At 42.2% G+C, this 25,822-nt stretch overlaps 1 protein-coding gene across 1 annotated transcript in view; it reads left to right on the top strand.

Annotated features, from left to right (window-relative positions):
- TCF7L1 (transcription factor 7 like 1) overlaps positions 1-25,822 on the top strand; it is a 77,747-nt gene that overhangs the window by 37,438 nt on the left and 14,487 nt on the right. The window contains exon 4 of the mRNA XM_077469692.1: positions 23,151-23,234. Coding sequence (XP_077325818.1) covers positions 23,151-23,234 — 84 coding nt within the window. The remainder of the gene's footprint in view (positions 1-23,150; positions 23,235-25,822) is intronic.

Below are 25,822 nucleotides of genomic sequence, written 5' to 3'. Positions count from 1 at the left end.
ACTAGCAGCATTTCACCTCCTTTACTGAGCTGAGTGAACATTCTCTACTTTAGTACCCACTGTCTTAAATGGTCTTCCTTATTTTATATTTAAAATAAAGCTGTATGCTTATTTGTCACATTCTTTCACATACAAGGCCTATTTACGAAGGCCCCCTTCACACTTTTTTTATTTTTTATTTTTTTTGCATTATTGCACCTACATTAAGACCCCTTTCACACCGAGCTGGCGTCAGCAGTAAAGCGGCGCTATTTTTAGTAGCGCTATTCGGCCACTAGCGGGAGGGTTTAACCCCCCCCCCCCTCCCACTAGTGGCCGAAAAGGGGGTTAAATCTGCCCCCAAGATTCAGCCGGAGCACTGTTTTGCCAGTGGTATCGCAGAGCTGCCCCATTGATTTAAGTCTTATCCCTTTGCTCCAAGTACAGAAAAATAACTGCCCATGTTCCAAAAAATATTATGTGCACCCAACTTCCTCTCTGACATGACAACACTGTGTGTATATTTTGGCTCTGAATCCCATACCGCGTGCTGTCAGCCCTGCCTACTTCAATTCTGATGGATTACAAAAACCTCTAACCCCCCCCCCCCCCCCCCCCTCCTACACAGGAAGTTGGCTCTCCAAATTCTTGGCAAAATCAAATGGTACTTCTACCGTTTTGATATTCTCTGGTTTATATCGGTTCTGTATTTCGTAGACCAAAAGGAGCTAAACTAAGAAGTTTGTTGCACATGCTCAATTTCTCCCTTTATATAAAAAAAAAAAAGTCTGTAAGGAGATGAGACAGAAGCAATAGATACGTTTGTCGTCATTGATGTAGGACAGTAAGGTACGAGTCTGTAGATTTTATGGAATGCCTTGCTATTTTTGCAAAAAAGTACAGGAATGCTGTATTAGTACATAGGGAAGCTGAAATTTAGAACAAAAGGTGAGCTTGGCCTTTAAGGGGTTAATCCTCTGCATTGTGTATATAAAGGCTGTTTTATCCTGTGTACCCAGATCCTCCCCTCCTGCACTGTCTATCTGGGGAAAGATGGGGTAACACAGGCAGGGTAGCCAACGTGACCATGCTCATTTGTGTCTTTTATGCTGGAGAGAATGACTTGTTCAGAGCTAGCCAGTTCACATATTGATATCATACATGTGGGCGTGTATACAGGCTGAAGTGGAAATCTCCTCCTACCTGAACTCTCAGCACTGGAGAAACTGCAGTTTATCACTGACGGTGGTATACAGATCAGCTAAAAAAGGTGTATATGTGTGTGTGTGTGTGTGTTTAAAAAAAATAAAATAAAAAGATTTCTAATTTTCATTAAAAAAATAAAAAAAGTGTTTGTGGGTTACTATCTGCCAAGCTAAATTGTTCAGGAGCGGTTGTAAAAACATCCCATGTACATAAAGCCTTAGCAATCCAATGGAACCATGCTGGAGGCAATTTACAGCACACACTAATGTTGGCAGCATAATTATTGTGGAGTGTATATTCCTTGCTAAAGAACATACCTTTTATTTTATTTTCCTGTTCTGGGTATAGTTCTGCTTGTGTTTGATGTAATGGTGGACTTGGTTGCTTCACTCTGGGTCTACACCTAGAAACAAACTGCTAGCAGATTAGGGTGACGGTTCTGTTATAGTCGTCAAATCCTGGTGTTTTGGACCAAGAATACCAAACCGCTTTTAGCCTCTGTGCCTTGCGTGGTGACAGTGTCCTGAAATAATTGGTTTAAAGTAAGGCCTGTCATACTGGCTGTTTGGTTATTGGTGACACCGGGGACAGAAATATAAATGTCAGGTGTGTGTATCAGCTAATGTTACAATCCAGTTCTCTCTCAATGTTGCAGCAAGGTCTTTCCTTAAGGGCCGGTTCACACTGCGACGCGAGGCGAGGCGACACGGCTCGCCTCGCCTCGCTCCCGCAAGTCGCCCCCATTCAGTACTATGGAACCGTTCTGAGAGGAGCGACTCGAGTCGCTCCGACTCAGAAAAAAGGTTCCTGTACTACTTCGGGGCGACTTCGGGGGCGACTTGCATTGACTTCTATGCAGAAGTCCTCTGCAAGTCGCCGCTGAGCTCCCCGCAAGTCGCGGCGAGGTAAGTCTGAGACGCCTCGCCGCGGCTCGCTGTGTGAACCGGCCCTAACAGATAAGACTGGGTACTTGTCAACTAAAGTTAACTTAAATCCAATCGGGCAACCATCCGTCTTTGGTACATATCCCTTGCAAAAAGGCCCTTCTCTCCAGTGATTGGGCTTGCTAGAAAAACATGTCCGCTTTTTTTGTTCCTTCCCTCAGGATGAGATGGTGTTGGGGCTGTCAGCACTTTTTTTGCCAGCCAATGCCCAAAAGTAACACTTGTGTGACCATATCATGCCTGTTCAGAACCAAAGCTAGGACAGAAGACCTCACAAATCTGCCAGATTGTTTGGGGCCAACTTTACCAAAATAACACTTTTTTTTTTTTTTTTTTTGTCAGCCCTGCCTACTGTAAGTGTAAAACTTCAGCCAAGCATTCCAGTGAAGTTGTGCAGAAACACTGCTGTGTCTATATAGTGCTCTGTAGTCTTGTAGAGTTTGGCTAATTCAGAGTGTGGTGTGCATCTTTATACAGGTGGACTTGGTCAAAATAAATTTTATGCAAGTTTCATGTGGCTTAATGGGGAAAACTTGAGTCTTTCTCATGCAATGCTGATTTCTGCTAAAATTTAATTTTAATATTGCAAAAAGATTGAGGCACGCTTAACCCAAATTCTGAACATGACTCTGAACATGAAAACTGGCTGTTGCCCATAATTCTGCTTTCAGGTGCAGGGTAAAGCTAGGTTCACACTTGGGAAGGAATGCATGTAAATTTTCTGTTGGTGCAGGCAAAATGTGCTGCTCTTTAGATGTGGCGTGCATTTATGGGTGCATGAAACCGCATGGTACAAAAGCGGTAAGCAATTCTCTGGGTGTGGTTTTGAAAAAGGGGTAGTCTAGTCTAAATGGTGCGTGTGTGTGCTTGTTTTGTGTTTTTTTTTTTTTTTTTTTTTTTTTTTTTTTTTTTTTTTTTTTCCTTCCCTGTACCCTGCAAGGCAATGGCATAATATGCGATGCACACTATGTTAAACTTCCTTTTTTTAAAAATGAAGCCATTCCAGTGCTGCAGGCGCTCCCATCTTCACTCAGTCTTCCTCCCAGTTTGTGGACTCTGGCTGTGAGACTGGCTGGAGCCGTGATGATGTCACTCCTACACATGCGCAAGGGAGCCACAGTTTACGGCACAGGGTTCTGAAGGAATGGCCCAGGTGGTGCATGCACACGAGTTCTCTTGGTACACCGGTGAGGTCACTGGCTGCATGTACAGTAAATATCTCCTAAATTATGCACATTTAGGGGCCATTTACGCTACCTATACGCAGTGATGGCTGGCCCCCCCAATATTGGGGGGCAGCAAACCACCGCTTCCTCATTGGCTGGGTGGAGAATTGAGAAGACTATGGCAAATATTTATTGCACAATTGGGTAGGCTCAGGGTGCAGTGCCCTGAGATATATAGATATAGGGTTTTTTTTTTTTTTTATTTTTTTTTTTATTTTTTTTTTATTGGTGCCCTGGCCTCTAATCATGTGCTTGAAATCCATGTTTCCGGAACCCTGCATGTAGATTGGGGGGGGTGCCCCGCATGGATGGGCCGCCACTGCCTATAGGTAAGTCAGATGGGCATTTAGTCCCACTTTAAGCCAGCCATAGATGGCTCATATCTCGCCATGTTCAGCAGGGACCAGCCTGAGATTGGAACCATCTATGGGCAGGCTGATTGTACCCAAGTTGATCCATTGACTAGAATCAGCATGTTGGATTTTCACATGCGATTTTTATGCCCAGCTTCTATAGCTGCGAGTAATAACCACTGTTCCCCTTGCAGGAATGGGGCAACCTGTGCCCCCCCCCCCCCCCAATGGGGAACACTATAGAGCTCTGGGGGGAGGAGGAGAATTGAGATTTTCTTGGTTGCAGGAACAGAAATCGCATCCATTTCCTATCTATGACTAGTTCTAAAAGATTCAACTGTCCTATTGCGTTTTGTGGTTACGTGACACCATATTGACCTCCTGACATATTTCAGTGTTGTACTGGGATTTTCGTGACTCGGCTGCTTTACAGATAAATGGACTCCGTAGAAATTTTTATATATATTTTTTTTCTTGTCTGTTAATATAGTCTTGGCTATACATATGGCTCCTCTTGTATATGCCGTTGAGCAGTCTCCTGGAAGCTAGCAGGGCAAACACACCTCTGTTTCTTTTGTTAAGTGCCTTTTCTGTTTCAGAAAAATTTAGCCTATTATTAAAGTATTGGCCACATTCTCTATTGGAAAGTGAATGGCTGCCTCAGGCTGGCATTTCTAACCCTCCCTTCTATGCACTCTTTCCATCTTTTTCCTTTTACTAATGGTCCCTATTGTGTCTCGGTGAAGAAGTGTCTGCTTCTCTTGTGAATAGGCCTGGTTTCCACGGAAACCCAAGCCAAAGGCCTGGCTGACCCCTGACCCCTTGATTGCAAAAAACCCCCCTCCCTCATTTGATGATTGGGTAGGGAATAGTGCATATCATTTTAGTGCTGTGAATGCCTTACAATGGCAGACCTTTCTCCCTTCGTCAAAATGGCATCTCTATATCGTGCAGAACCTTTTCGTGCATCTTGCTGCAATTAGAGCAAAAGCACTAAAGTTTTGTAACTTGACCGAACGTTCTGGAAGAAAAGGTAAAACATCCAGCTGTGGAAGGAGAAGCCTGTAAGAAATAGTTTTGCAGAGTACAGATTAATCCAGATGCAGTTTTCGACCACTTTTTGTATAGATTTGTTTTCTCCATCTCCCAAGCCAGAGTTGCCCTGTTGCCCCCTCCCCAAGCTAGGGCCCCCATGAGCTCAGCCTGTACATTCCTCCCTGTAACTGGATTTGCAGCTGTTTAGGAAGGGGAAAAAAAACTTGCCTGAGAAATCCTAAACAGCTTGTCCCACTGTCAGAAGAGGGGAATGATGTGGAGGAGGGGAAGCAGAGCCAGGGAACGAGGTGATGTGACCCACGGCTGGAGTGGAAATGTTACAATAGTGATTACTACATGACTGGCCACAACTGAATTGGCCAAGGTAGAGATTGGGATGGTGACCCTTTTTTAATGATCCAGGTCAGCTGAAATACAGTTGATTCACGTTAGAAGCAATTTAGGTATATAGCTTCAGATGTTTTAGAAACGTTTGTATCTTTGGAAGTATCTGAGGTCTTTTTTATATATTTTGGAGGCAATTTTCCTACTTGGATGTCCATCTCCTTGGTAGTTTAAACATTCAACTTTTTTATAATTTTAATTCTCTTACTAAAATTATCTGGATCATAAATATATTGTCATCTCCTGGGGTTTTTTCCCCCCCTTAGCATCTTAAATTTTTTTCTGGCCTCTAACAAGTATTTGCCATACACAACACGACTGCAGCATCCAACTTCTGGTGTGGACAGATTCGGGACTAAAGGTCCCATGATGCTTTAAGTGCCTTCATGCCCAGTGAGTGCAGACTGCATTTCGGCATGTTCTGTGTTGGTGTTCAACCTTGTTGTCCCAGACCAGAGCATGAAGCTAAAGGTCACAACTCTGCCTGGGGGCTAACCCTGCAAGATGGCATTTTGTGCCCTATAATTGGAAGTGGCTGAGGACCATATGACACAGGAAGAGCAGAAAGGTAGGTTGCAAGGTTAATATAAAAGAGCACATGGAGGCAAACTCTTCAATATTTTTTTTTTTTTTTTAATGCACAAGTTTAGATGAACTTTAAATGCATATAGAGTGTAAAGCAGACCCCAGGAGTCCCTTCATTTTTCTTTTTTCGACTGTCTGATGCAGCGAAAGACTATTACACCCCCCCCCCCCCCAATACATTTGTTGTGAATGGGGGAATCTTCCCCACTGAACTTTCCCCCACCATCAGAGCACACTGATTAGTGCTGCCAGTTATAGCTGGAAACAGACTGAGCATGAAAAATCCAATAGGCTGGTTGCAGAAGTTGATCAGTAGATTGACTTCTGTACAACCAGCTTGTCCATGTATGGCTGACAAAAAAAAATGGTTGTAAAGGTGTGTGGGGTTTCTATCCTATCCTATCTATCCTATCTATCCTATCTATCCTAAAACTGGTTGACAAATTATCTGCTTGAAGGCGGACAGACTTCAATCCGAATTAACAAAGTGGAAGTTCTGTTACCAGCCGACCATGTTGAACAGCAGAGCGCTGGGTTTGTCAACATTCTATTTTGCCCTTCACTCTTATTTTCCTGTTTCTTTTTAGCTACTTCCCTCTCCCTCCTTTCCATCTCTGCAGCTGTGTTCTGTCCTTTTCCAACTGTAGGAATGCTGCAGATATTTCATTTCTCAGGCATGTTTTATATCCAAAGGGGGAACTTGGTTGAGTAAAGGAAGGAGGATCCTAATGAAACATGCATTGGATCTAGATACCATCTCTGTATATATGCATAAATTATACCTTTAGACACTTGTATGGGCAGGCTGGTGGAAAGATTTCTTCACTCCTCAAGGTCTCCATGTATGGGATTTCAACAATGAAGTTATATGCTTCAAGTTCAGTATTTAGTGGCCTAACAAGTCCTTTATTTTTATTTTATTTTTTCTTCCTACAAAGCTCATATATTTTTTTTTTTTTTTTTTTTTTTTTTTTTTCGGCTGGCAATTATACAAGTCTTTGCAGGTGCAGATCTCAAAATGTGATGTTTTGCGCCATGTTTGTTAACCTGAATACCTATCAAATCTGGTGGTATTGTAGTGTGAATATGTGCTACAAGTATTGGGCTACTGAACTATGACATCACACTGTAACTGACACAGGTTGTTTGATAATGAGCTTCAGTATGATGTGAATTTGAATCTGCTAAAAGCTAAGGGGTTTGTTTTTTTGATCTGTAAAGAAAAAAACAAAACCTAAAAAGAAAATACATCTGTGCTGCAGTGATGGCAGACTGTTGTCTCTCGTCACCTTGAGTTCTGTCTTGGAAGCTCTAGGTATTCGCTTTTATAATGTAGATTCGATTTGTGATAGTTCTCTGTGAGGGAGAACTTGCCCAAAAATGCCACTTTTTTTTTTTTTCTAAACCATAAGGGATTTTCCTCTCTAACGTTACACTGGAAAGGGTATTAGGTTGGAAGTCACCCACTATGGATATGTTAAATGGAAAAGACTTCAAAATAAACTGTCCGAGTTCAAAATGGATTAAGTATACTTTTTGCCAATTTTAAAGCCTTATACATGGCTACAGAAGATGTAAAAACGTAGCCACTGGTGATGAAGCTGACCATATTTGATGGGCAGCCAGTTAGGCCTCATGCACATTGGTTTCTTGTAAATGCTGTTTATCCTTTTTATTTTATTTATTTATTTTTTTCAGGAGAAAATCCATATTGGAAACTCGCCTAAGCTGCATTATTTTAAAAACTGTCTAGGGGATTTTAACAGCGTTTGGGAGTTTTTTATTTCAATGGCCAGAATAAATTAAAATTCTGGCCAATTAAATGAATGTGCCTAGAGTTTATGCGCGTTTAACAGAGTTCATCTTTTCGTGGTCAATTTCTGCTACTGAACTTGTTTTTAGGGCTTTTAGAAAACTGCCTTTAAACTCCCCTGCTGCTAAAATGTCCATGTGTGCATGGACACATAGGATAACCTAGAGGGGAGTTTAAGGGCAGGAAAAAAATGCCCAAATGCAAACAAAATGAGTTTAACTGTAGCAGTATGCATGAGGCCTTAGATTTGGGGGTCTTCAAATGCTGCCTTTTGAAAGTATATCTAACTGCAGATTTTTTTGCAATCTAAGGTTCCTAACTTTCATTCATACACCTGGTAGGGCCAATGTAGACAGGATCGAATTGACCTACCAGCATGTCTTTGGTATGTGGGAAGAAACCCACACAGGGAGAACAGGCAAACTCCAGGTAGGTAGTGTCGTTGTTGGAATTCATACTGGTGACGCTAGTACTGCTAGGTGAAGTGCTAACCATTTAGCCAGTGTGCTGTCCCATTTTTGGGATTTATAATCCATGGCTTTGGGTTCATAGATGTCAAAATTCTGTAATGTCTGAGGCCTCTTCATTAGCCATTATGTTAGTTGTAGGTACGTTTTCTCCGGCAGATTGGTCACTCATGCCTTTAGCATACTGATGGCCCATTCTCTAAAGATGCTACTTTTTCCTTTTACTTTGGTTTCATCTGTTACTAGTCAGTCTGTATCTAATGTTGAACATTGGCTCCGCCTGTGCTACTGTTGACCCTATTCTGTATGCAGTGTCCAGACAGGTCAAAATCTGTGACTTGGGTAATGATTTAGAGTTTGCAACTAGGTGCTACCAAGAAAACCATGTATATTGTTTTTCCATTGTCCTACCCTCACCAGGGTGCAGTTTGTCCTAATATGTACTATAGTTGGACACCTATAGTCTGTGCTATCTAGTTGTGAAAACTGTTTCTGACTGGGAGATGTATTCCAAGAGTAGTCTACACCAGTCTAATGATGTAATGTTCCTGCAGACTAGTGTGATTTAATGTTACATGGGTGCAAAAGAAATCACAGGAAGAAACCTTTTCAAAAGTTGTTGCAAATGTAATTTCTTTTTAATATGATGGGTACAATGAGACTTGAGCCTGAAGTTCGGTTTATTTATTTATTTTAAATTTTTGCATGTCAATTGCTGCTCATGGTTCAATTTACCCTCTTAGGATCCTGTCCTTGTCCAGTAATTTAATATTACTTATGTAGGCCACACCTTCTTCTGTCCTGGGTTTAAGCTGTGAATGCAGGTGGACTGGTTAGGTGGGGGGCCAGGCTTGTTAAAGGACAGTATCACCTGTTCTAGTATCCTGTAGCCTTAACTACACATACCTGCAGGCTAGTTAACACTATGTGTCCAGTTAAAAGGAAAAGTTTGACATATTCCATTAGTGCAGTGGAGTTGAAGGGGTAACCTATTTGATTGTTGAAAGATTTAACATTTTATATAAATTTCTTTATTTTTATGGTACATCATTATACATTTCAACAAATATAACTTGTGAAAAAATATATACATAAAAGGTGTGCATTTGCAGAACATAGGATAGTGTGCATCTTTGATCCTCCTTTCACATAAAGGAATTAATCTTAGTAGTAGAGCTGCATGGTTCTGGCCAAAATTAGAATTATGTTTTTGTGTTTTTTTTTTTTTTTTTTCCCCTTTTTTTGAGGGCTGTGGCTTCAGAAGAGCACAGAATTCTTTGCATAGAAAGAATCGGGAAACTCTTAAGTCAGGATCGCAATGGGGAAAAAATATTGCGATAACTAACTATTCTTGACTATCAATCGTGCAGCTCTACTTGGTAGCATAGAGCAGTGATGGCGAACCTTGGCACCCCAGATGTTTTGGAACTACATTTCCCATGATGCTCAACTACACTGCAGAGTGCTTGAGCATCATGGGAAATGTAGTTCCAAAACATCTGGAGTGCCAAGGTTCGCCATCACTGGCATAGAGAATTGCCTTCTGAAAATGCAAATTACCTGGTTGCTCTGCTCACCTTTTTTCAGTACTGAGTCTTTGGCCCAGAACATGTATGTAGATAAGGACTTTTAACACCCCTGAGTTGCTTACTTGTACATTGGTTATTCATAACTTTCCACTTAAGTTTTGACTTGTCTATTTAGTAAAATTATGCAGAGAAGGACATTTCATCTTCCTGATCTGCATATTCCATATATTGTGGGTTGGTGATTTAAAACTTACTGATGTAATTGAAGGTTCTTTACTGTTAGAGGTAAGGATGGGGAATTCCCTTCCACAATCTGTGGTGTCAACAGGAAGCGTTGAACATTCTATAAAAAAACTTAGATGGGCATCTTGGTAAACACATACGAGGTATGGGAAATGAGATGGAATCTCTATCCTTTATTCAACCTTGCCAATTGTGTAATGGGCCCACACAAAAACCAACGGTTTTAGATCCGAATTGGCATCCTCTGTACTACTTTGATACATTTTTAGGGCTAGAAAGTCCTGTTCCTGTCAACAAGGGGTATAGTCTCAGCAGGATGTAGTCTTGGTTGCCTTTTTTTAAAACGTCACTCCCTTAACCAGGATTGTAAGTTGTAAAGCAGACCCAGGCGATAAGGGGTTAACTGCCTAAGCTTCTTTCTGTAACTTTAGTATCCAATGGTCTTGTTTTCTAGCCTAGATTTCTAAGTGATGGTTGCAATAGAATGACTCTGGTCCCTGTCACCATTTAGTAGAAGTCATGAAAGAGGATGTTTGTGGTGTTAAGAACTTGCCCTCCTGAGCTTTCTGCTGGTAAATAGCAATTTAATGAGCTAGAATCACAAGACTATCACAGAACAGACCAGATGACCCTGTACACCAATTCATGGATGTGTGGGATACTTGGTAGGATTTTTACAGACCGTATTCGCTGTACATCAGTGTGACCGTTTACACAACCATGCAGAATTATGATCCCTATTCTGTTATCCTACAATTGAGCAACCAAATAAGCTGTTATCAGTAGAGATAAGAAGGGAAATGTGCAGCTATTTACTAAAGAGCTCAGACAGAAAAAAACAACGTATACCTTATTTCGTACCCAGAAACTTTAGTAAGACTTCTACAAATGTATTTTTATTTTTTTGTTCCATCTGGATCATCCATTATGATTGTTCTCTAACAAAGTAACTTTCATTTTTTTTTTTTTTTTTTTTTTTTTTTTTATTATTTCCCGAAGAAAACCAAAATAACCCTTGAGTTCCATGTACAGGGGTGTGTGTGTGTGTGTGGTGTGTTTTCTTTTTCTTTTCTTTTTTTAATGTTGTTCCCCTCATAATGCTATTGGGCCAGTACTTTGACTCCCCAGCTTCATAAGCCAATGGCATATGTTGTCTCTAGAAACCACACAGGTTTTACTTTTATTTTTTATTTTTTCTTTCCATGCGAGCAGAGGATGACAGCTTTCTGCTGCTCCATTGTCCAACCAACCATCTTGGTGTGTGCTGAGGCTGCTACGGGGCCACAGACCTCTTCAGTAAAGTACAGAACCATCCTTAGGCTAGCCATAGACTGTTTGTTTGAATCTCAGCCGGTTCAGCAGGAACCAGCCAAAATAGGAACCATTAACTGGCAGGCTGAGGCTAAATGTACCAGGTTGATTGCTTAAGTTTGGTACAACCAGCATACCGGATTCTTTTGCAATTAGCCACTAGCTATAATAACAGTCTTGTCCTGGCAGGGGAGGCCATCCCCCGCTGGCAGAAGATGGTGGTCCGGCAATAGGGATTCCTTCATCAACACTGTGATGGGGGGGGGGGGGGGGGGGGAAATCTAGCAAATTTCTTTCCTGCGACCAATTCGCCCAGTGTATGGCCAGCCTTAGATTTGAGTAGTTAAGCCTTGTGGCCTGCTATAATGGGGATCTTCTGTTCAATTCAACCATAACAGCATTTTCTTTTCCTAGTGGAATCCTGAAATAAGGTTAAATGTTTAGCGTGACCACCCATAATAACTAAGAACACTGCTTTCATTTTGTACCACCTGGCAGATGCCCTTTAGGGCCAGGAAGTTGGCAATACAGTGACACAGAGCCTTATCCATGAGTTATATTTAGACTTCTAGCTGCCAGTGTAACTCTAAGGACAAGTAAGATGAGCACCCATTCCTGCAGGGTTGGGGAAGGAATTTGCACGTATCTTTTTAGCAAGGTGTACTCCCTCAGGAATGCGCTTTATTTGCGCACCTTGTGTTTCTGCAGAGCTTGCAGAAGGGGAGGGGGTGCAACATGGCTAGATAATTGTTTTGTCCCCCTGTCACGATCCCACCCTCATTCTAGTCTCTTGCTTGCCTGGGAATGTAGCTTATGTGCGCTGACCCCTGAAGTGGAAGATCATGTGACCTCATGGGTATTGATGAGCGCTCACATTTAGACATGTTTATTCAGAGACCAAGTTGTGCGTACCAAGGCCATGTCCTGCATGTGTGCTGGCAAGCCTGAAGATTTGTAGAAGTAGCAGAACAGTTGGGATTGTGCTGCTAAAGACTTTTGGGAGAGACTTGATTTACATTGTATCTAAGGCCAAATTTTTTTTTATTTTTATTTTTTATATATATTTTAATTTAAAGCTTTTTAGTTTTATTTTTTTATTTATTTATTTTTTTTCATTGTCTTAGTGACTTTTTTTTCTCCTTATGACCACTATCAGTGGGATGCAAAGTGAACAATAATCCAAAATTTGGTGTTGCCATCTGAACAGCAGTAGAGGGGAAATCTTGTATCGGGAGGCATTTCTGATTATTCTCCAAGAGTGGATTTTCCTCTTCCTGTTCTGTTGTCTACAGTGCAGGAAGTGAAGAGAAATAACCCCACTAGACAAACAAGATATTTGGGGGGCACACCCTAAAACAAATGCATAAAGATGGTGCTGCCATAAGACCATACAACAGAACAAAAATATTACAGCGCACACGTGCAAAACTAACATTTACCTCCAAGGCTTTTTAAAAACACCTAGACATTTTCAAAAAAACATTATCAAAAAATATGGGAATTTGGTCACACCATATTGCTATACGGTGCTTAAGCCCACTTACTGCGACAAAGTACCCCACTAGGGCACAGAGAGCAAAAAATGACAGGGTCTGTAACCATTCCAGTCTACACAATGGTCCCTGGGGAACACTGTGCACATGGTGCATACTCCTTGCTTGGCACTTTGTGAAGCAGAAGGTTTAGCGTATTCACTTTTATATAATGGTTATGACTATATATTGCAATTTAGAAATATCCATAATTTGCTCCATTCTTCCAAAATCTGCCCTAGCAGTCAATGATGGGAGTGGGCACAGACGTAGCAATATTTTTAAGTCTTGCTGTCTGGGTTCTGGACTCCATTGTATCTGCTTCCCTGCAACAACAATAACCTCCTTGACTTTAACACCAAGAGCAATAATGCAACCATTAATCCCTCCCCTCATGCCAGGGTAGTCGGTGTGATGGTAGACTCTGGCCTGTCCTTTCAGCCCCCAATCCAATTGTCAAAAGCTTATAGACTTTACCTCTGTAACGTCTCTAAAATTAACCTTTTTATAAAAAAACAAACAAAAAAAAAAAACACTAAGCTACGCATACACTCCCTTATTTCTTGCCTTGAGTATTGCAACTCCCTGCTCATAGGCCTACCTCTCCATAAGCTATCCTCTCTTCAGTCTATCATGAATGCTGCTACCAGGCTCCTCTACCTTACCTACCATTCAGTGTCTTCCACCCCTCTCTGCTAATCGCTACACTGACTTCAGATCACCCAGTGAATTCACTTGAAAATCCTTGCCACAACCTACAAAGCCATTCAGAACTCTGCCCTGCGCTACATCGTCAATCTTGTCTCCAAACATTACCCCAACTCTCCGCTCCTCAAGACCCCCTTCTCTCAAGCTCACCTGTCTTTCTCTTCTTTCTCTTCTTTCTCTTCTTTCTCTTCTTTCTCTTCTTTCTCTTCTTTCTCTTCTTTCTCTTCTTTCTCTTCTTTCTCTTCTTTCTCTTCTTTCTCTTCTTTCTCTTTTTTCTCTTCTTTCTCTTCTTTCTCTTCTTTCTCCAATCCCGAATGTTTTATTACTTCCATCAGCTCATCCCCCACAAATGCAAACTTTTTGTACCACTTGCCCCACTCTCTTGGATCCTATGAGCAGGGCCCTTTCAGCCCTCTTGCATTTTATTGTATTATAACTGTACTGTCTCCCTTTTTATATTGTAAAGCTCTGTTAACTGTTGGCACTATAATAAATCCTGTATAACAACCACTAAAAGCCTTCATGTTAGGATCTGGATATATCAATTATAGTACAATGAGCGAAAAGGCAGAGTGTCTTTGTTGCCCGTAGCAACTAAACTTTTTAGGCTTTCTTATTCTATTATGTTTTATGATTAAAATGCTATTTTATTTATTTTTTACCCTCCATTTGTGTGCGATTTCAGCTGCATTTTGTATGACAGCTGATGCTTTTCACATCTGACGGCTCTGTATTCTACATTTCCTGGCACAGCAGCCTACAGTCACCTTTTTTTTAGGGCCTGCTGACAGCAAGAGTTAACTCTGCCCTCCTCTTCCTGAGCTTCCAGGAGGGCTCTGGGGTTCCCTGTTTGTATTTTTGTCTCTTTGCCAGATTTGGGGACTCCCCCTCTCTACCCGGTTCTCTTTCATCCAGTGCTGTGTAAGCCGCATCAAAGGCTCCGCTGGAGGAAACATCACCCTGCACAGGGTCAGAGGGAGGCCGTCTGCAATCCCAAATACAGCCCCGCCACCTTGTACTTGGCTCGCTGCTTTTTATAGCTCAGGGAAAATAAAGATGAGATTTTTTTATTTTTTCTCCCCGAGTTCCAGTCCTAGTATATAAATAAAAAACACCCTATGCCACCAGTATTGATCAAAAATGATGGAATTCTTACATGTGTATTTCTGGCTCTCATATGTACATGGAGGAAACTTTCACTGACAGTTACTGCTTTGCTCCATGGCCAGTAAACTTATTTAAAACAAAGTTTCACTTTTTTTTAATATTCAATTTAATATATGCATATCAAAATGTATTCAGAAATGGATCAGCAATTGGCTAAAACCCATGTCCTACTGTACAACCGACCCTATGTCAGGAAAAAAAACTGCGATGCCCCAACCACTTTATTCAAGTCTTAATTTTATTTTATGTCCTTGTTTGGCGGGGGGGGGGGGAGTTTGAAAATAAAGATGCATGGTCTACATATCTGGACTTGTGGTGCCTGTACCCAGGCCAGTGATCACCATTGTTGGGTAACATGGACTATGCCCCCAACCTTCTATCTGAAATGGATAGTTTAGTGTAAGCAGTTCTTATGTCTACATTCCTGTGGCCCCAAAAAGTTAATTTTGGTTACCAAATATTCACGCACAGTTCTTGCCAAACCGAAACCTACAGTTGCCCAGCTTATTGGTGGACCGTAGCAAGTGTGTCTGCAGATGCCCCTTGTAGGGAGAAGTGATGAGATGACAATGCAAGGTGTCCGCAGGATGCCTAGTCAACCTGAACATGCACATGAGGTCACCATGTTGAAGGACCTGGTATTTGAATCATACCTGAACATTTTGACCCTTCTATGGCCTAGGGCTAAACTTTTTCTAGATTGTAAACCATTGTTTGTAACCCTGGTGTCTCAACTTGGTTATGTAATAAGTGTATGCTTCTCTGCAAACATATGTATAAATGTTAGGCCTGATCAGAAATTGAGCCTACGGATTCCCTAGACTTCAGTGAGATCACTGGGCACAAGCTGCTTATCACATTCTTGAATACTTTTCCTGTGACTTAGAACAGCCCTCTTCCCTTTTTCCAGTTTTGTTGAAAAAAAGACTCCAAGCAAACTGAATAAGGCTTTGCGTGCACGTGTTTTGCAGCATTTGCACCTCCAAACAAGGCTACTGTAATTGATTATGTTCATTGTACAGAGCTGTAAAATGTACCACTTGTTCCTAAAAGGAATCTGTGAGGCTGAAGATATGGGAGCTGCCATAGCAGACACAAAGGACCCATTCAGACTGCTGCTGTGCATTGCTCCGGTTGTATTAATGCACAGGTTTTCTTTCCAGAGTAATGTGTGTTGCATTAAGAAGGCCTGTTCATTTTGAATGGGCTGCCAGTGCCCAGAAAAGTACACTTTGTGCCACAATGCACAGATAATTCACATCTATACTTTGTGATGTGCTGCCTAGGTGTATTGGGGTGCTACTTAAAATGAAAAACCCTGCACTATTATTTGTGTTACAATCGGTTGCAGTAATGCATAGTAAAACATGTATCAGTGTAAAGCAATATTGGGAATAGGCCTTTAAAAGTTGCAAGCTCCAGAGGCAGCCATCCATGGGCTAGCCATATATGCATAGATTTCTCTGGTACAATCGGAACGAGTGAAGTCTACTAGATTCCTTCATCCATGCTAAACGGGTTGGACAGAGGAATCCCCAATCTTGTATTCAAGAAGCCGTTACTCTAATAACTGCATCTGATAACATTCGATCTGTGTTTGGGTGACAATTTTTCACCCGGCTCCTTCAACTTTATTTTTCAGTTGAATATTGTTGAGCTGGGTGGTGCCAACAGGGCCACTTAAAGTGGTATGTCCAGCTGAAGCTTAATTGGACCTCTGTGAGTCACTGACCAGGAACTGGCACATGTAGATCCATTTTGGGATGGCTGTTCTACATAAGGATTTTCTGGGTTAGTGATTTTAACAGCTATCACAGCTCCCATTTAGCTGTTGGGATCTCTGTAAAGAATGGATGTACAGCATGCTCATTAACGGTGGCTGTTGTGTTCTAGTGACAGGTACACATTAACTTTAAAACACTGGGCTACTTTTTTGCTTCTAGCATGCCCTGGGATGGCTCTCCGGGGAGCAGACACATTACAGGTTTTAGGAAGACTTAGCAGCATATAGCAGCTTTGTGTAACTGCATGCACTCCCTGAGTCTCCCTCACCCCGCTCCTTTTTCCAGAGCTATAGGTCTAGGCCCAGCCAAAGTAAACATCCCCAGGGCAGGAGTGACTGGGAGACTGTGCCACCGATGGGGGGGGGGGGGGGGTGGGGGGGAGGCGCAGAGTGTAGGGATGGAGGGGGAGGGAGGGAGGGGAAGCATTCCTGAAGGCTATAGCAAAGAAAACAATTCGGCATTAAGAAATCTGTCTGCATGAAACTGTCTGTATAGCAGAGTCTGTTTACAGAGCGGTGTAGAAATGTTCACCGGTGCACTCCGGCCAGCTGCTTGTAGCCCTACTTTTTTTATACTTTTTATAAAGTTCTCAAACTTTTATGGCTTCATTTATTTACATATTCTGCACTCAGGATTCAGCTTGGCTAGGTTTTCGGTGCTGTGAGTTCCCTCTGGACTACTATAGCATCAACTTTTAGTTTCAGTGCAATGCCAGGCTGAGGCACGTGCTTAGGTTTTTATTTATTCCAGATAACATGACTGAGACCTTTTTGAAATGGTGAGTTTAAAGCCAACGTATCCAAATGTGGTAGCCTTCTCCTTCTGAGAGCCCCAGTAGCCTTGCACTCCAGTAAGCTCTATATGCCATGCTAGATATTCAACTAGTCAACTGAAGTGTCTTCTAAAATGCCCCCAAATACCCTACTCGTGAGCTCTAAATGCCAAGCTAGATCTTCAACTGTTTGAGATACTTGTATAGTGCCACCAATTTACATGGCTTTTTTAAATGTATATATTGTGCTTTTACATCAGTCTCTGCTCTTGAAGGGCTTACAATCAACTGTTCCTAACGCTCCTTCATACACATACTAGGGCCAATTTAGACAGGAGCCAATAAACCTGCTAGCGTGTCTTTGGATGGTGGGAGGAAACCTACGCGGGCACAGGAAGAACATGCAAACTCAAGTCAACTGAAGTATCTTCTAAATGGCCTAATAACCCCACACTTCAGTGAGCTCTATATGCCAAGCAAGATCTGCAGTTAGAGCCAACTGAAGTGTCCTCTAAATGTCCCAATAAGCCCACACTCCAGTGAGCTGTATATGCCGAGCAGCTGGGGCCAACTGAAGTATATCCACCCAATCAGTGCAGCCTGCATAGAAAAGTACACTTTGTGTTTGTAGGTTGCAAGGTACTTGCTACAGCTCTGTTGGCTAGAAACTTGAAATTCAGGCAAAGTGTGTAGAGGAGATTTTGCTTGGAAGTATTTTCAGTCCCCAATGTTTACTACATCTGATCTTTTCATTTTGAAATTGAGCAATTTTTTTTTTTTTTTTTATCCAAAATGTTGAAGATGCTAAACTAGGTGCTTAGAACCAGATCTAGTGGGAAAAGCGGACATAACTGCCTGTCCTTGGACACAAATGTTAAGAAGTGAAATGAACAGGCCAGTAGCTTTCTTTGTTGGGATGACTTGTATTTAGTTGTAGATTATATTACATCCAGCTAACAAAGGCATTTGTTGGGTTAAATAATGAAAACTTTTTTTTTTTTTTTTTTTTTTTTTTTTTTTTTAAGGTTAAAGCTGCTCTCTAGGCTAGAGCAGAGAGCTGACCCCGTCAAGCTGTTGCATCTCCTCCACTGTCCCCATTTACAGGATGGGAGCGGAGACTAGCTGACTACATTTTTCAAAGCTCAACTATGGGTTGGGTGGGTTAAATGTACCCAAGCAGTGGGCTGGGGTATGAAGTAGAAATTCTTGCCTTGTTCGTTTTGCTCCCATAGGCAACCGGTCCCTTCAAGCTGCTTTATTTGGCTGCAGCTCTCCAGTGTTTAATAGTGTACAATGCAGGAACAGTAGTCCTGCATTGTTTAAAGCTTCTCACACAAAGATGTGCTTTGCACAAATGAGGGCACCAACTGCCTGGGGAATAAGGTAAAGCCAGCCATACATGGATCTCTACATATCTAACACCTCTCAGTTTTTTAGTTGTTTTTTTTTTGCCAGTATTGGCCCATTGGGAGACTTGCATTCACTTCCTGTCAAATAGCCAAACAGGAAGTGGAGGGAAATCACTGTAAATTGGAGTAATCCCTTGGGGCCCCTCCAGTCAACAGAACTAGTGTCCTCTTTGGCAGATTTCCTCTTACTTCTCTGTGGACAACCCAAAATCTGGGTTCTTAGTTTCTTTGTCCTGTTTATCACCGAAAGTGAGAGGGTGAATCTTCCTAGCAGGGGGCTCAGACAGCAATAAAAACCTAATGGGGGCGGGGGGTCTAATCACTCTCAACTCTATCCAAAAGTTCTACTTTTTAAGTGTGGGTGTTTGTTTGTTTTTTCCTGGGACTTTAAATGATGTGGGTCAGTAAGAGCCCTTTCACACTGGGGCAGTAGCGGTAAAGCGCCGCTAATACTAGCGCCGCATTACCGCTGTTATATCATCGCTTTGGCGCAACTATTTAAACGGGATGTTTTCAACCCTCTAGAAGGGGTTAAACCCCCGTGTAGCACCACTGCTGAATCGATTTGCAGGCACTTTAGCAACACTGCCCATGCATTCCCAATGGGCAGGGGCAGTTTAGGAGCGGTGTTTACACCACTCGCAAGCCACCCCAAAGATGCTGCTTGCAGGATTTTTGTGAAGTCCTGCAAGCGCACCACCCCATTGTGGAAAGCACTCAGGTTTTCACACTGGAAATGCAAATGAGGCATTTTTTTCAGGTGCTATTTTTTAGTGCTAAAGTGCCTGAAAAATGCCACAGTGTGAAAGGGGCCTAAGTAAACACTGCAGTGAATATGATGACTGCTTTTAGATTCTCAACTGATCTCAGGAGCCAGCGTATACGAAAAATGTAGATGGCCTTTGGAAGACAGACTATAGGCCACTGGTCCTTTTTTCTGTTAATAGACTTATGTTTATCCCAAAATATTTAAATTCACTTGCTGCCGATGACTTTCTGCTTCTGCTGAAATTCAGTTCCACGCATCCGCTAATCGTATACTTTTGAACATTGTTCTTGAAGTTTGAGGTCATGCCCCCATGTTTTTGTGTTCAGCTTCATATTGAAAATGCTGCCCTCCTGACCTAACACTCTTAATGTTTCAGTCATGCCTCCCCTTCCCATCTTTCCTCGAAGCTGTACATAATACAATCAGAGACTGGAGGAAATGTATTTATCTCTTAAGCTGGCCATACTTTCCTCCAAATTTTGGCCGATTCCTGTTGAATTGGTCTAAATTCCCTCCTAGATTGTAAGCTCTGACAAGCAGGGCCCTGATTTCTCCTGTATCGAATTGTATTTAACTACTGTCTGCCCTAATGTTGTAAAGCGCTGAGAAAACAGTTGGTGCTGTATAATAAATTCAAGCAGTGGGTGACCCTGTCTGCACCACCTGGCTTGCCAAACCTTTATTGAAAAATCGATAGGGATGGGTGGAAAGTTGTTAGCTGAACAGTGACTGCATATTCAGATGGCGGGCTATACCATAGCCAGCAAATGGTGGTTCCTCCACCCGTGCTGTTTGGCGTGGTTGGAGAAATGATATGCATATGTATATCCTTTAACATATTACATTCTTGCCTCTGGGTTCCTTGTAATCTTTTTGAAAGTGATGCCTCCAGAATTGTACACTGTATGTTAAGTATCCTATATTAATGGAATACCTTTGGGTGGTTGGAATTTTTACATTCGAGAGACCAAGTCTGTAGATACGATCATTGTTCCTCTCACAGGTTTAGGTTTCTCTATTGTTGTGGTTCACTTTGCGTGTCTCCTCGTTGTGGTTCACTTGCGTGTCTCCATAGGTCTGTGTAGCTCTCTAGTTGTGGTTCAGATTACTTTGTATATCTGAGAGTTAAGACAGAGATGGCAATAAATGTCACACAAGTGAGGAAACTAATGGCTTCTTGAGGCCTGTTTTCTGCCCTCTGCTCAGGTGTTTCCTTTTTACTTGAAATCTGAACAGAAAACCGCTTATGATTGTGTATGATGGCCGGCTCCCTGCTCTTATCACAGGAACTACTCCATTCAGCATTTTTAGCCCCTTCCCTTTCTGCAGATATCAGCTTATCTGTCTGTGTGGAAGAGGGTTTAAAATTGGAACGCTGCTGTGTAGGGGGGGGGGGGGGGGGGAGAGAGTATGGCGGGGGCTTGATGGGGGGCGACAATGCCATTTGTCTGCTTAAGTTCTGGAAATTGTCAGAAGGAACAATAAGGACGTTTCCTGCTGGATTCCAGTCACTCAGCAGGCTGCTGAACCCTCACCCTCCCCCCCTAAACACCCACACATTGTCTCAGGGGAGCAGGCCTGCCACTCTGTGCCCTGTCTGCTTTGGGCACTGTCCCTTGGCCAGCTTTTTGTTTCAGGCATGACAAACCTTTTAAAGAATTTTTTTTATTTTTTTTGCTAAACTTTTATGAAACGGTTTTCGAGTTTGTGCTCGAAAGAGCCTGCGGTGTGGCGGCTGCCTCCTGTGAATAGGACAAGGCCTCCAGTCTCTAGCTGCAGGCTGCTCACTCACAGCTGGACCTTGTCTCGCTCTGTGTTGGTTTTACTGCCCTAGTTCCTTCTCCCATGTAAACATTCCCGGGATCCTCCAGGATTTATATCTGCCCATGCTGGCAGTTTCCTGCTACCCCTCTCTCTGCGCAAATCCCTAAATCCTCCCCAGCACTGGAGGATCTGGGGGAAGAGAAGGGCTCAGATTTCTTCCATTTATGTTAGCTCCGAGGTTTACAGGCAGGCCATTTGTCAAGTATATTCTGTCAAAAGTAAATAAATGTGGGAAGCAGGGTTTTTTCCCCCCCACCCTCTGTATATGTTCCATAGATCACGTGCATTCTAGCACCAGAGAGCAAAATCTCCTCCAGATTTGCCATGTTCTGTGCAACATCTTCATTTTCCCTGGGGTGACGGCTCTATAAAAAAGAATATGACTACAGCATGATCTGGTCTGTTGACTAGATCTGTTTTTATGGAAGTAACGTCCAACTGTACCTTGGCAAACCGGTTTATAATGGCTAAATTGCCAGGTTGTCAAACTTCTGTCCCCACAAAACCTTATTTCTAGAACTTCTGAAGGGGGTCATGGATACTCTTTAGACACCCATGTCACAGTAGTGCAACAAATGGCCAAAGTTGTGATCTTCATCTACGTGTCTCAAGCATCTATGCAGTGGTGGAGAGTTACAGGCAGCCAAGCGATTTGGAGAAGCTGGAAGAGTAGTAAATATCACATTTTGTATTAAATTTTGTTGCACACATCAGTACGAAGAAAGAAAATGTTGCAGGGTTTCCATGAATTTGGCGCAAGGCTTCCAACTACATGCACAACGCCAGAAAAGCATCCTATATACCTTCTTGCATCACCCCCAATATATTTGATAGCTTTAGGACAGCGGTGTTTCACTTTTTGAGTGAAGCTCTGCTTTAAGTAATTTTCTAAAAAATGAAGAATGCATAACAATTAAAATGCCACGGATTCTCTCAATCCTCCTGAGCCTGTAACTGAACTTCAGGTTTTGATGGGGGGAACGGGGTTGTCCGCCCAGACCCCCCCCCCCCCCCCCCCGTATTCGCTCCTACTTCCACAATCCTCCATCCTGCAGACTCCTGGGACATGCCACACAGCTCAGGAGGCTGAACTCTGCAATGATATACAGTGGAAAGCTGAGTAATCGGGAAGTTGCAGCTGAAGTTCACCTTTTTAATAGGAAACACTAACTCCTGCTACCCACTGCAAAATATAACCTTAAAGCGTATAGTAAGTCGGAATCCTAGCCTAAAGGTTGTGGTGTGTGGGGTTTTTATTTTATTTTTATTTTTTTGATGTTGCAGGGTAATAAGTCGAAGCCATAAAAACATTAATAATAAATATTTGAACACTTTTTTGTTCCCAAAACTGACTGAAGGCTAAGTCTGTTTTGCTGTCATTTTATTTTTCTCATTGTGTTTTACATTTCATTGAGTTCACAGGGCCAGAAAAGCAGGTAACTGCATTAAAATAACAAACCTACCTTGTTTTTGTTTACAATGCAGCGTGAAGATGTAAACTGTCTCATTGGAAAAAATATGTATTGTGTTTTTTTTTTTTTTTTTTTTTATGTGCTGCAAAATACATATAAAAGCACATAGGTGTATATCAGGCCTTAGACTATTGTACAGTATGTAGGAATTTGTGTAATGCTATTGCATATTTGAATTGCTTATGTTTTAGGAGATCTTCTGCTGAACTAAGATTTCATACTTTAACGAATGTGTTACTTTTTTGGAATGGGCCATGTTGTATGTTTTCATCTGCCTGCTGTATTGTCTTATAAAGGGAACTGTAACAGCGCCATCTAGAGGGAGTGAAAAAGAACAGCCGGTGATGGCTCTTTTTTTTTATTTTTTTTTTTTTTCTGAAACTTCTCGGTGTAGGCTGTGTCTGGCTTACCAGAAATGTAAATACAATATTGAAAGCTTTGAATATATGGGTGAATGTTACCTACCATGTTCAGCTGCCTACAGTGTAGCTCGGTGGGATTGGTTGGGAAGCCAGCAGTATATAGGAAAATCTATCCTCGCAACATCCTTAAAAAGAACCCCTTAATCTTCTCTAGCTGTTGACCTTGTTTTAAATCTGTCTACTTTTACTTTGCAGTATTTACAGATGAAATGGCCTCTCCTTGATGCCCCAAGCACAGCCGGATTGAAGGATGCCAGATCACCATCACCCGCACATTTGGTAAGTTTGATGCTGCTTGTCTCAGTGGTCTGACGTGTGAATGTTCCAGAAATCTGTTCTCCACGCGTGCCCCCCCCCCCCCCCCCCCCCTCCCAAGTGACAATTGCCATTTAAGAAACCCGCACAGGGCATCTTAGCATAACCTTCTTGGAGACCTACATGGCTATATTAAATGTATCTAAACCTGAGAACTAAAATGACCTGGCTACACTTGGTTTTCTGGCTTTTACTCTTCAGTTTTACCCGGTGATCCTGCCATTAACACACTTCCTGTTTTACGATGACAACACCTACTTCCTGTCCTAGAATGACAAATCGGTTATTCTAAACACAGTACAGGAAGTGATAGGATGACCAGATACTACTTCTCCTCGTCTCCATACCCTGGGGGAAGATGTTCTGTAGTCCATAAACAGAATTTGAGCAGGGCTAGTAACCTTGACGCTTCAGTACACCATTGTCAGCTCACTGAATTTCTGGCAGGATCAACAGGCATTTTTGTACTTGTTTCAAAAATATAACACGTTAAGTGGTATATTTAACAGGCCAAAAGGAAGCCAATAAAAGGTTTGTTTATACATATACAGTGCCTTGCAAAGTGGCACATAATTGTGAAATGTAAGGAAAATGATAAATGGTTTTCACTTTTTTATTTTTTTATTTATTTTTTTGTGTGTACAAATATCTGTATTTAGGGCTGTGAGAGTAAAGGGGGCTTAATACAAATGCACGCCACACTTTTCAATCTAGCGGAACCAATTGCCTTCATCTAATTAGTAAATAGTCTACCTGTGCGTAATTTAATCTTGGTATAAATACAGCTGTTCTGTGAAGCCCTTAGAGGTTTATTAGAGAACCTTAGTGAACAAACCGCATTATGAAGGCCAGAGAATACCCCAGACAGGTCAGGGATGAAGTTGTGGAGAAGTTTTAAAGTGGGGTTGGGGTATAAAAAAAAAAATCCCAAGCTTTGAACATCTCATGGAGCACTGTTCAATCCATCATCAGAAAATGGAAAGAGTATGGCACAACTGCAAACCTACTAAGACATGGCCGTCCACCTAAACTGACAGGCCGGACAAGGAGAGCATTAATCAGAGAGTCAGCCAAGAGGCCCATGGTAACTCTGGAGGAGCTGCAGAGATCCAAAGCTGAGGTGGGAGAATCTGTCCACAGGACAACTATTAGTCGTGCACTCCACAAATCTGGCCTTTATGGAAGAGTGGCAAGAAGAAAGCCATTGTTGAAAGCCAGAAGTCGTCCATTTTCAGTATGCAAGAATCCAGGTAGGGGGCACCCGAGACATGTGGAAGAAAGTGCTCCGATCAGTTGAGACCAAAACTTTACATTTTGGCCTAAAGGCAAAACGCTCTGTGTGGTGGAAAAACCAACGCTGGGCATCACCCTGAATAGACCATCCCCACCGTGAAACATGGTGGTGGCAGCATCATGTTGTGGGGATGCTTTTCTTCAGCAGGGATAGGGAAGCTGGTCAGAGTTGATGGGAAGATGGATGGAGCCAAATACAGGGCAATCTTAGAAGAAAACCTGTTAGCCTGCAAAAGACTCTAGACTGAGGCAGAGGGTCACCTTCCAGCCGGACAACGACCCATAAGATACAGCCAGAGCTACAATGGAATGGGTTAGATCAAAGCATATTCATGTGTTAAAATGGCCAAGTCAAAGTCAAGACCTAAATCCAATTGATGATCTGTGGCACGACTTGAATTGTTCAGACGCTATCCATCCAATCTGACAGAGTTTGAGCTATTTTGCAAAGAATGGGCAAAAATGACTCTCGATCTACAAAGCTGGTAGAGACATCCCCCAAAAAAGACTTGCAGCTGTAATTGCAGTGAAAGGGGGTTCTACAAAGCATTGACGGGGGGGGGGGGGGGGGTTGAATACAAATGCACGCCACACGCTTCACATATTTATTTGTAAAAAAAAAAAAAAAAAACATTGAAAACCATTTATCATTTTCCTTCTACTTCACAATTATGTGCCACTTTGTGTTGGTCTATCACATAAAATCCCAATAAGAAATTTTTTACCTTTTTTTTTTTTATTTTTTTTTTTAAAGTGCGTGTTCACCTTTACAGAAAAAAAATTGATGGTGATCAAACACTGCATCTTACATCTCCCAAGGCTCCCCACTGTGTTTACCTCCTAGGATGTTGAGCCATTGGTGCCTATGCAGCCAGAACAGACCAGAGCGATTCTTTGTGCAGGCGCTGAAGAATGGTGGATTGGCTGTGTGGGCACTGACAGTGCTGCGTGCCCAGAAGCAAGAGCAGCAGGGACCAGAGGGTAGAGAATGTTGGTCATAGACCCAAATTTGGGTGATTCAACAGGAACCAAGCTAATTTTGATCCATCTATTGATTGACCAGCCTGTCGTGTGTGTGTGTGTGTGTGTGTGTGTGTGTGTGTGTGTGTGTGGGGGGGGGGGTTCTCTATCACTGGAGGCTGGCTATGGCTACTAGCAGTAATCCATTGTATTCTGATGTTGGAGAACCCCCTCCACTGTGTCTGAATACAATTAATGCAGTAGACTGGATTCGCCCATCAACACTGACTATTTTGATG

Source organism: Lithobates pipiens, unplaced genomic scaffold, assembly GCF_037356315.1.
Source record: "Lithobates pipiens isolate NorthernLeopardFrog02 unplaced genomic scaffold, aLitPip1_a1.2 Scaffold_8, whole genome shotgun sequence".
In the NCBI taxonomy this organism is placed as follows: Eukaryota; Metazoa; Chordata; class Amphibia; order Anura; family Ranidae; genus Lithobates; species Lithobates pipiens.
The sequence above is the reverse complement of the archived record's forward strand: the minus strand, read 5'-3'. Positions and strand labels throughout refer to the sequence as shown.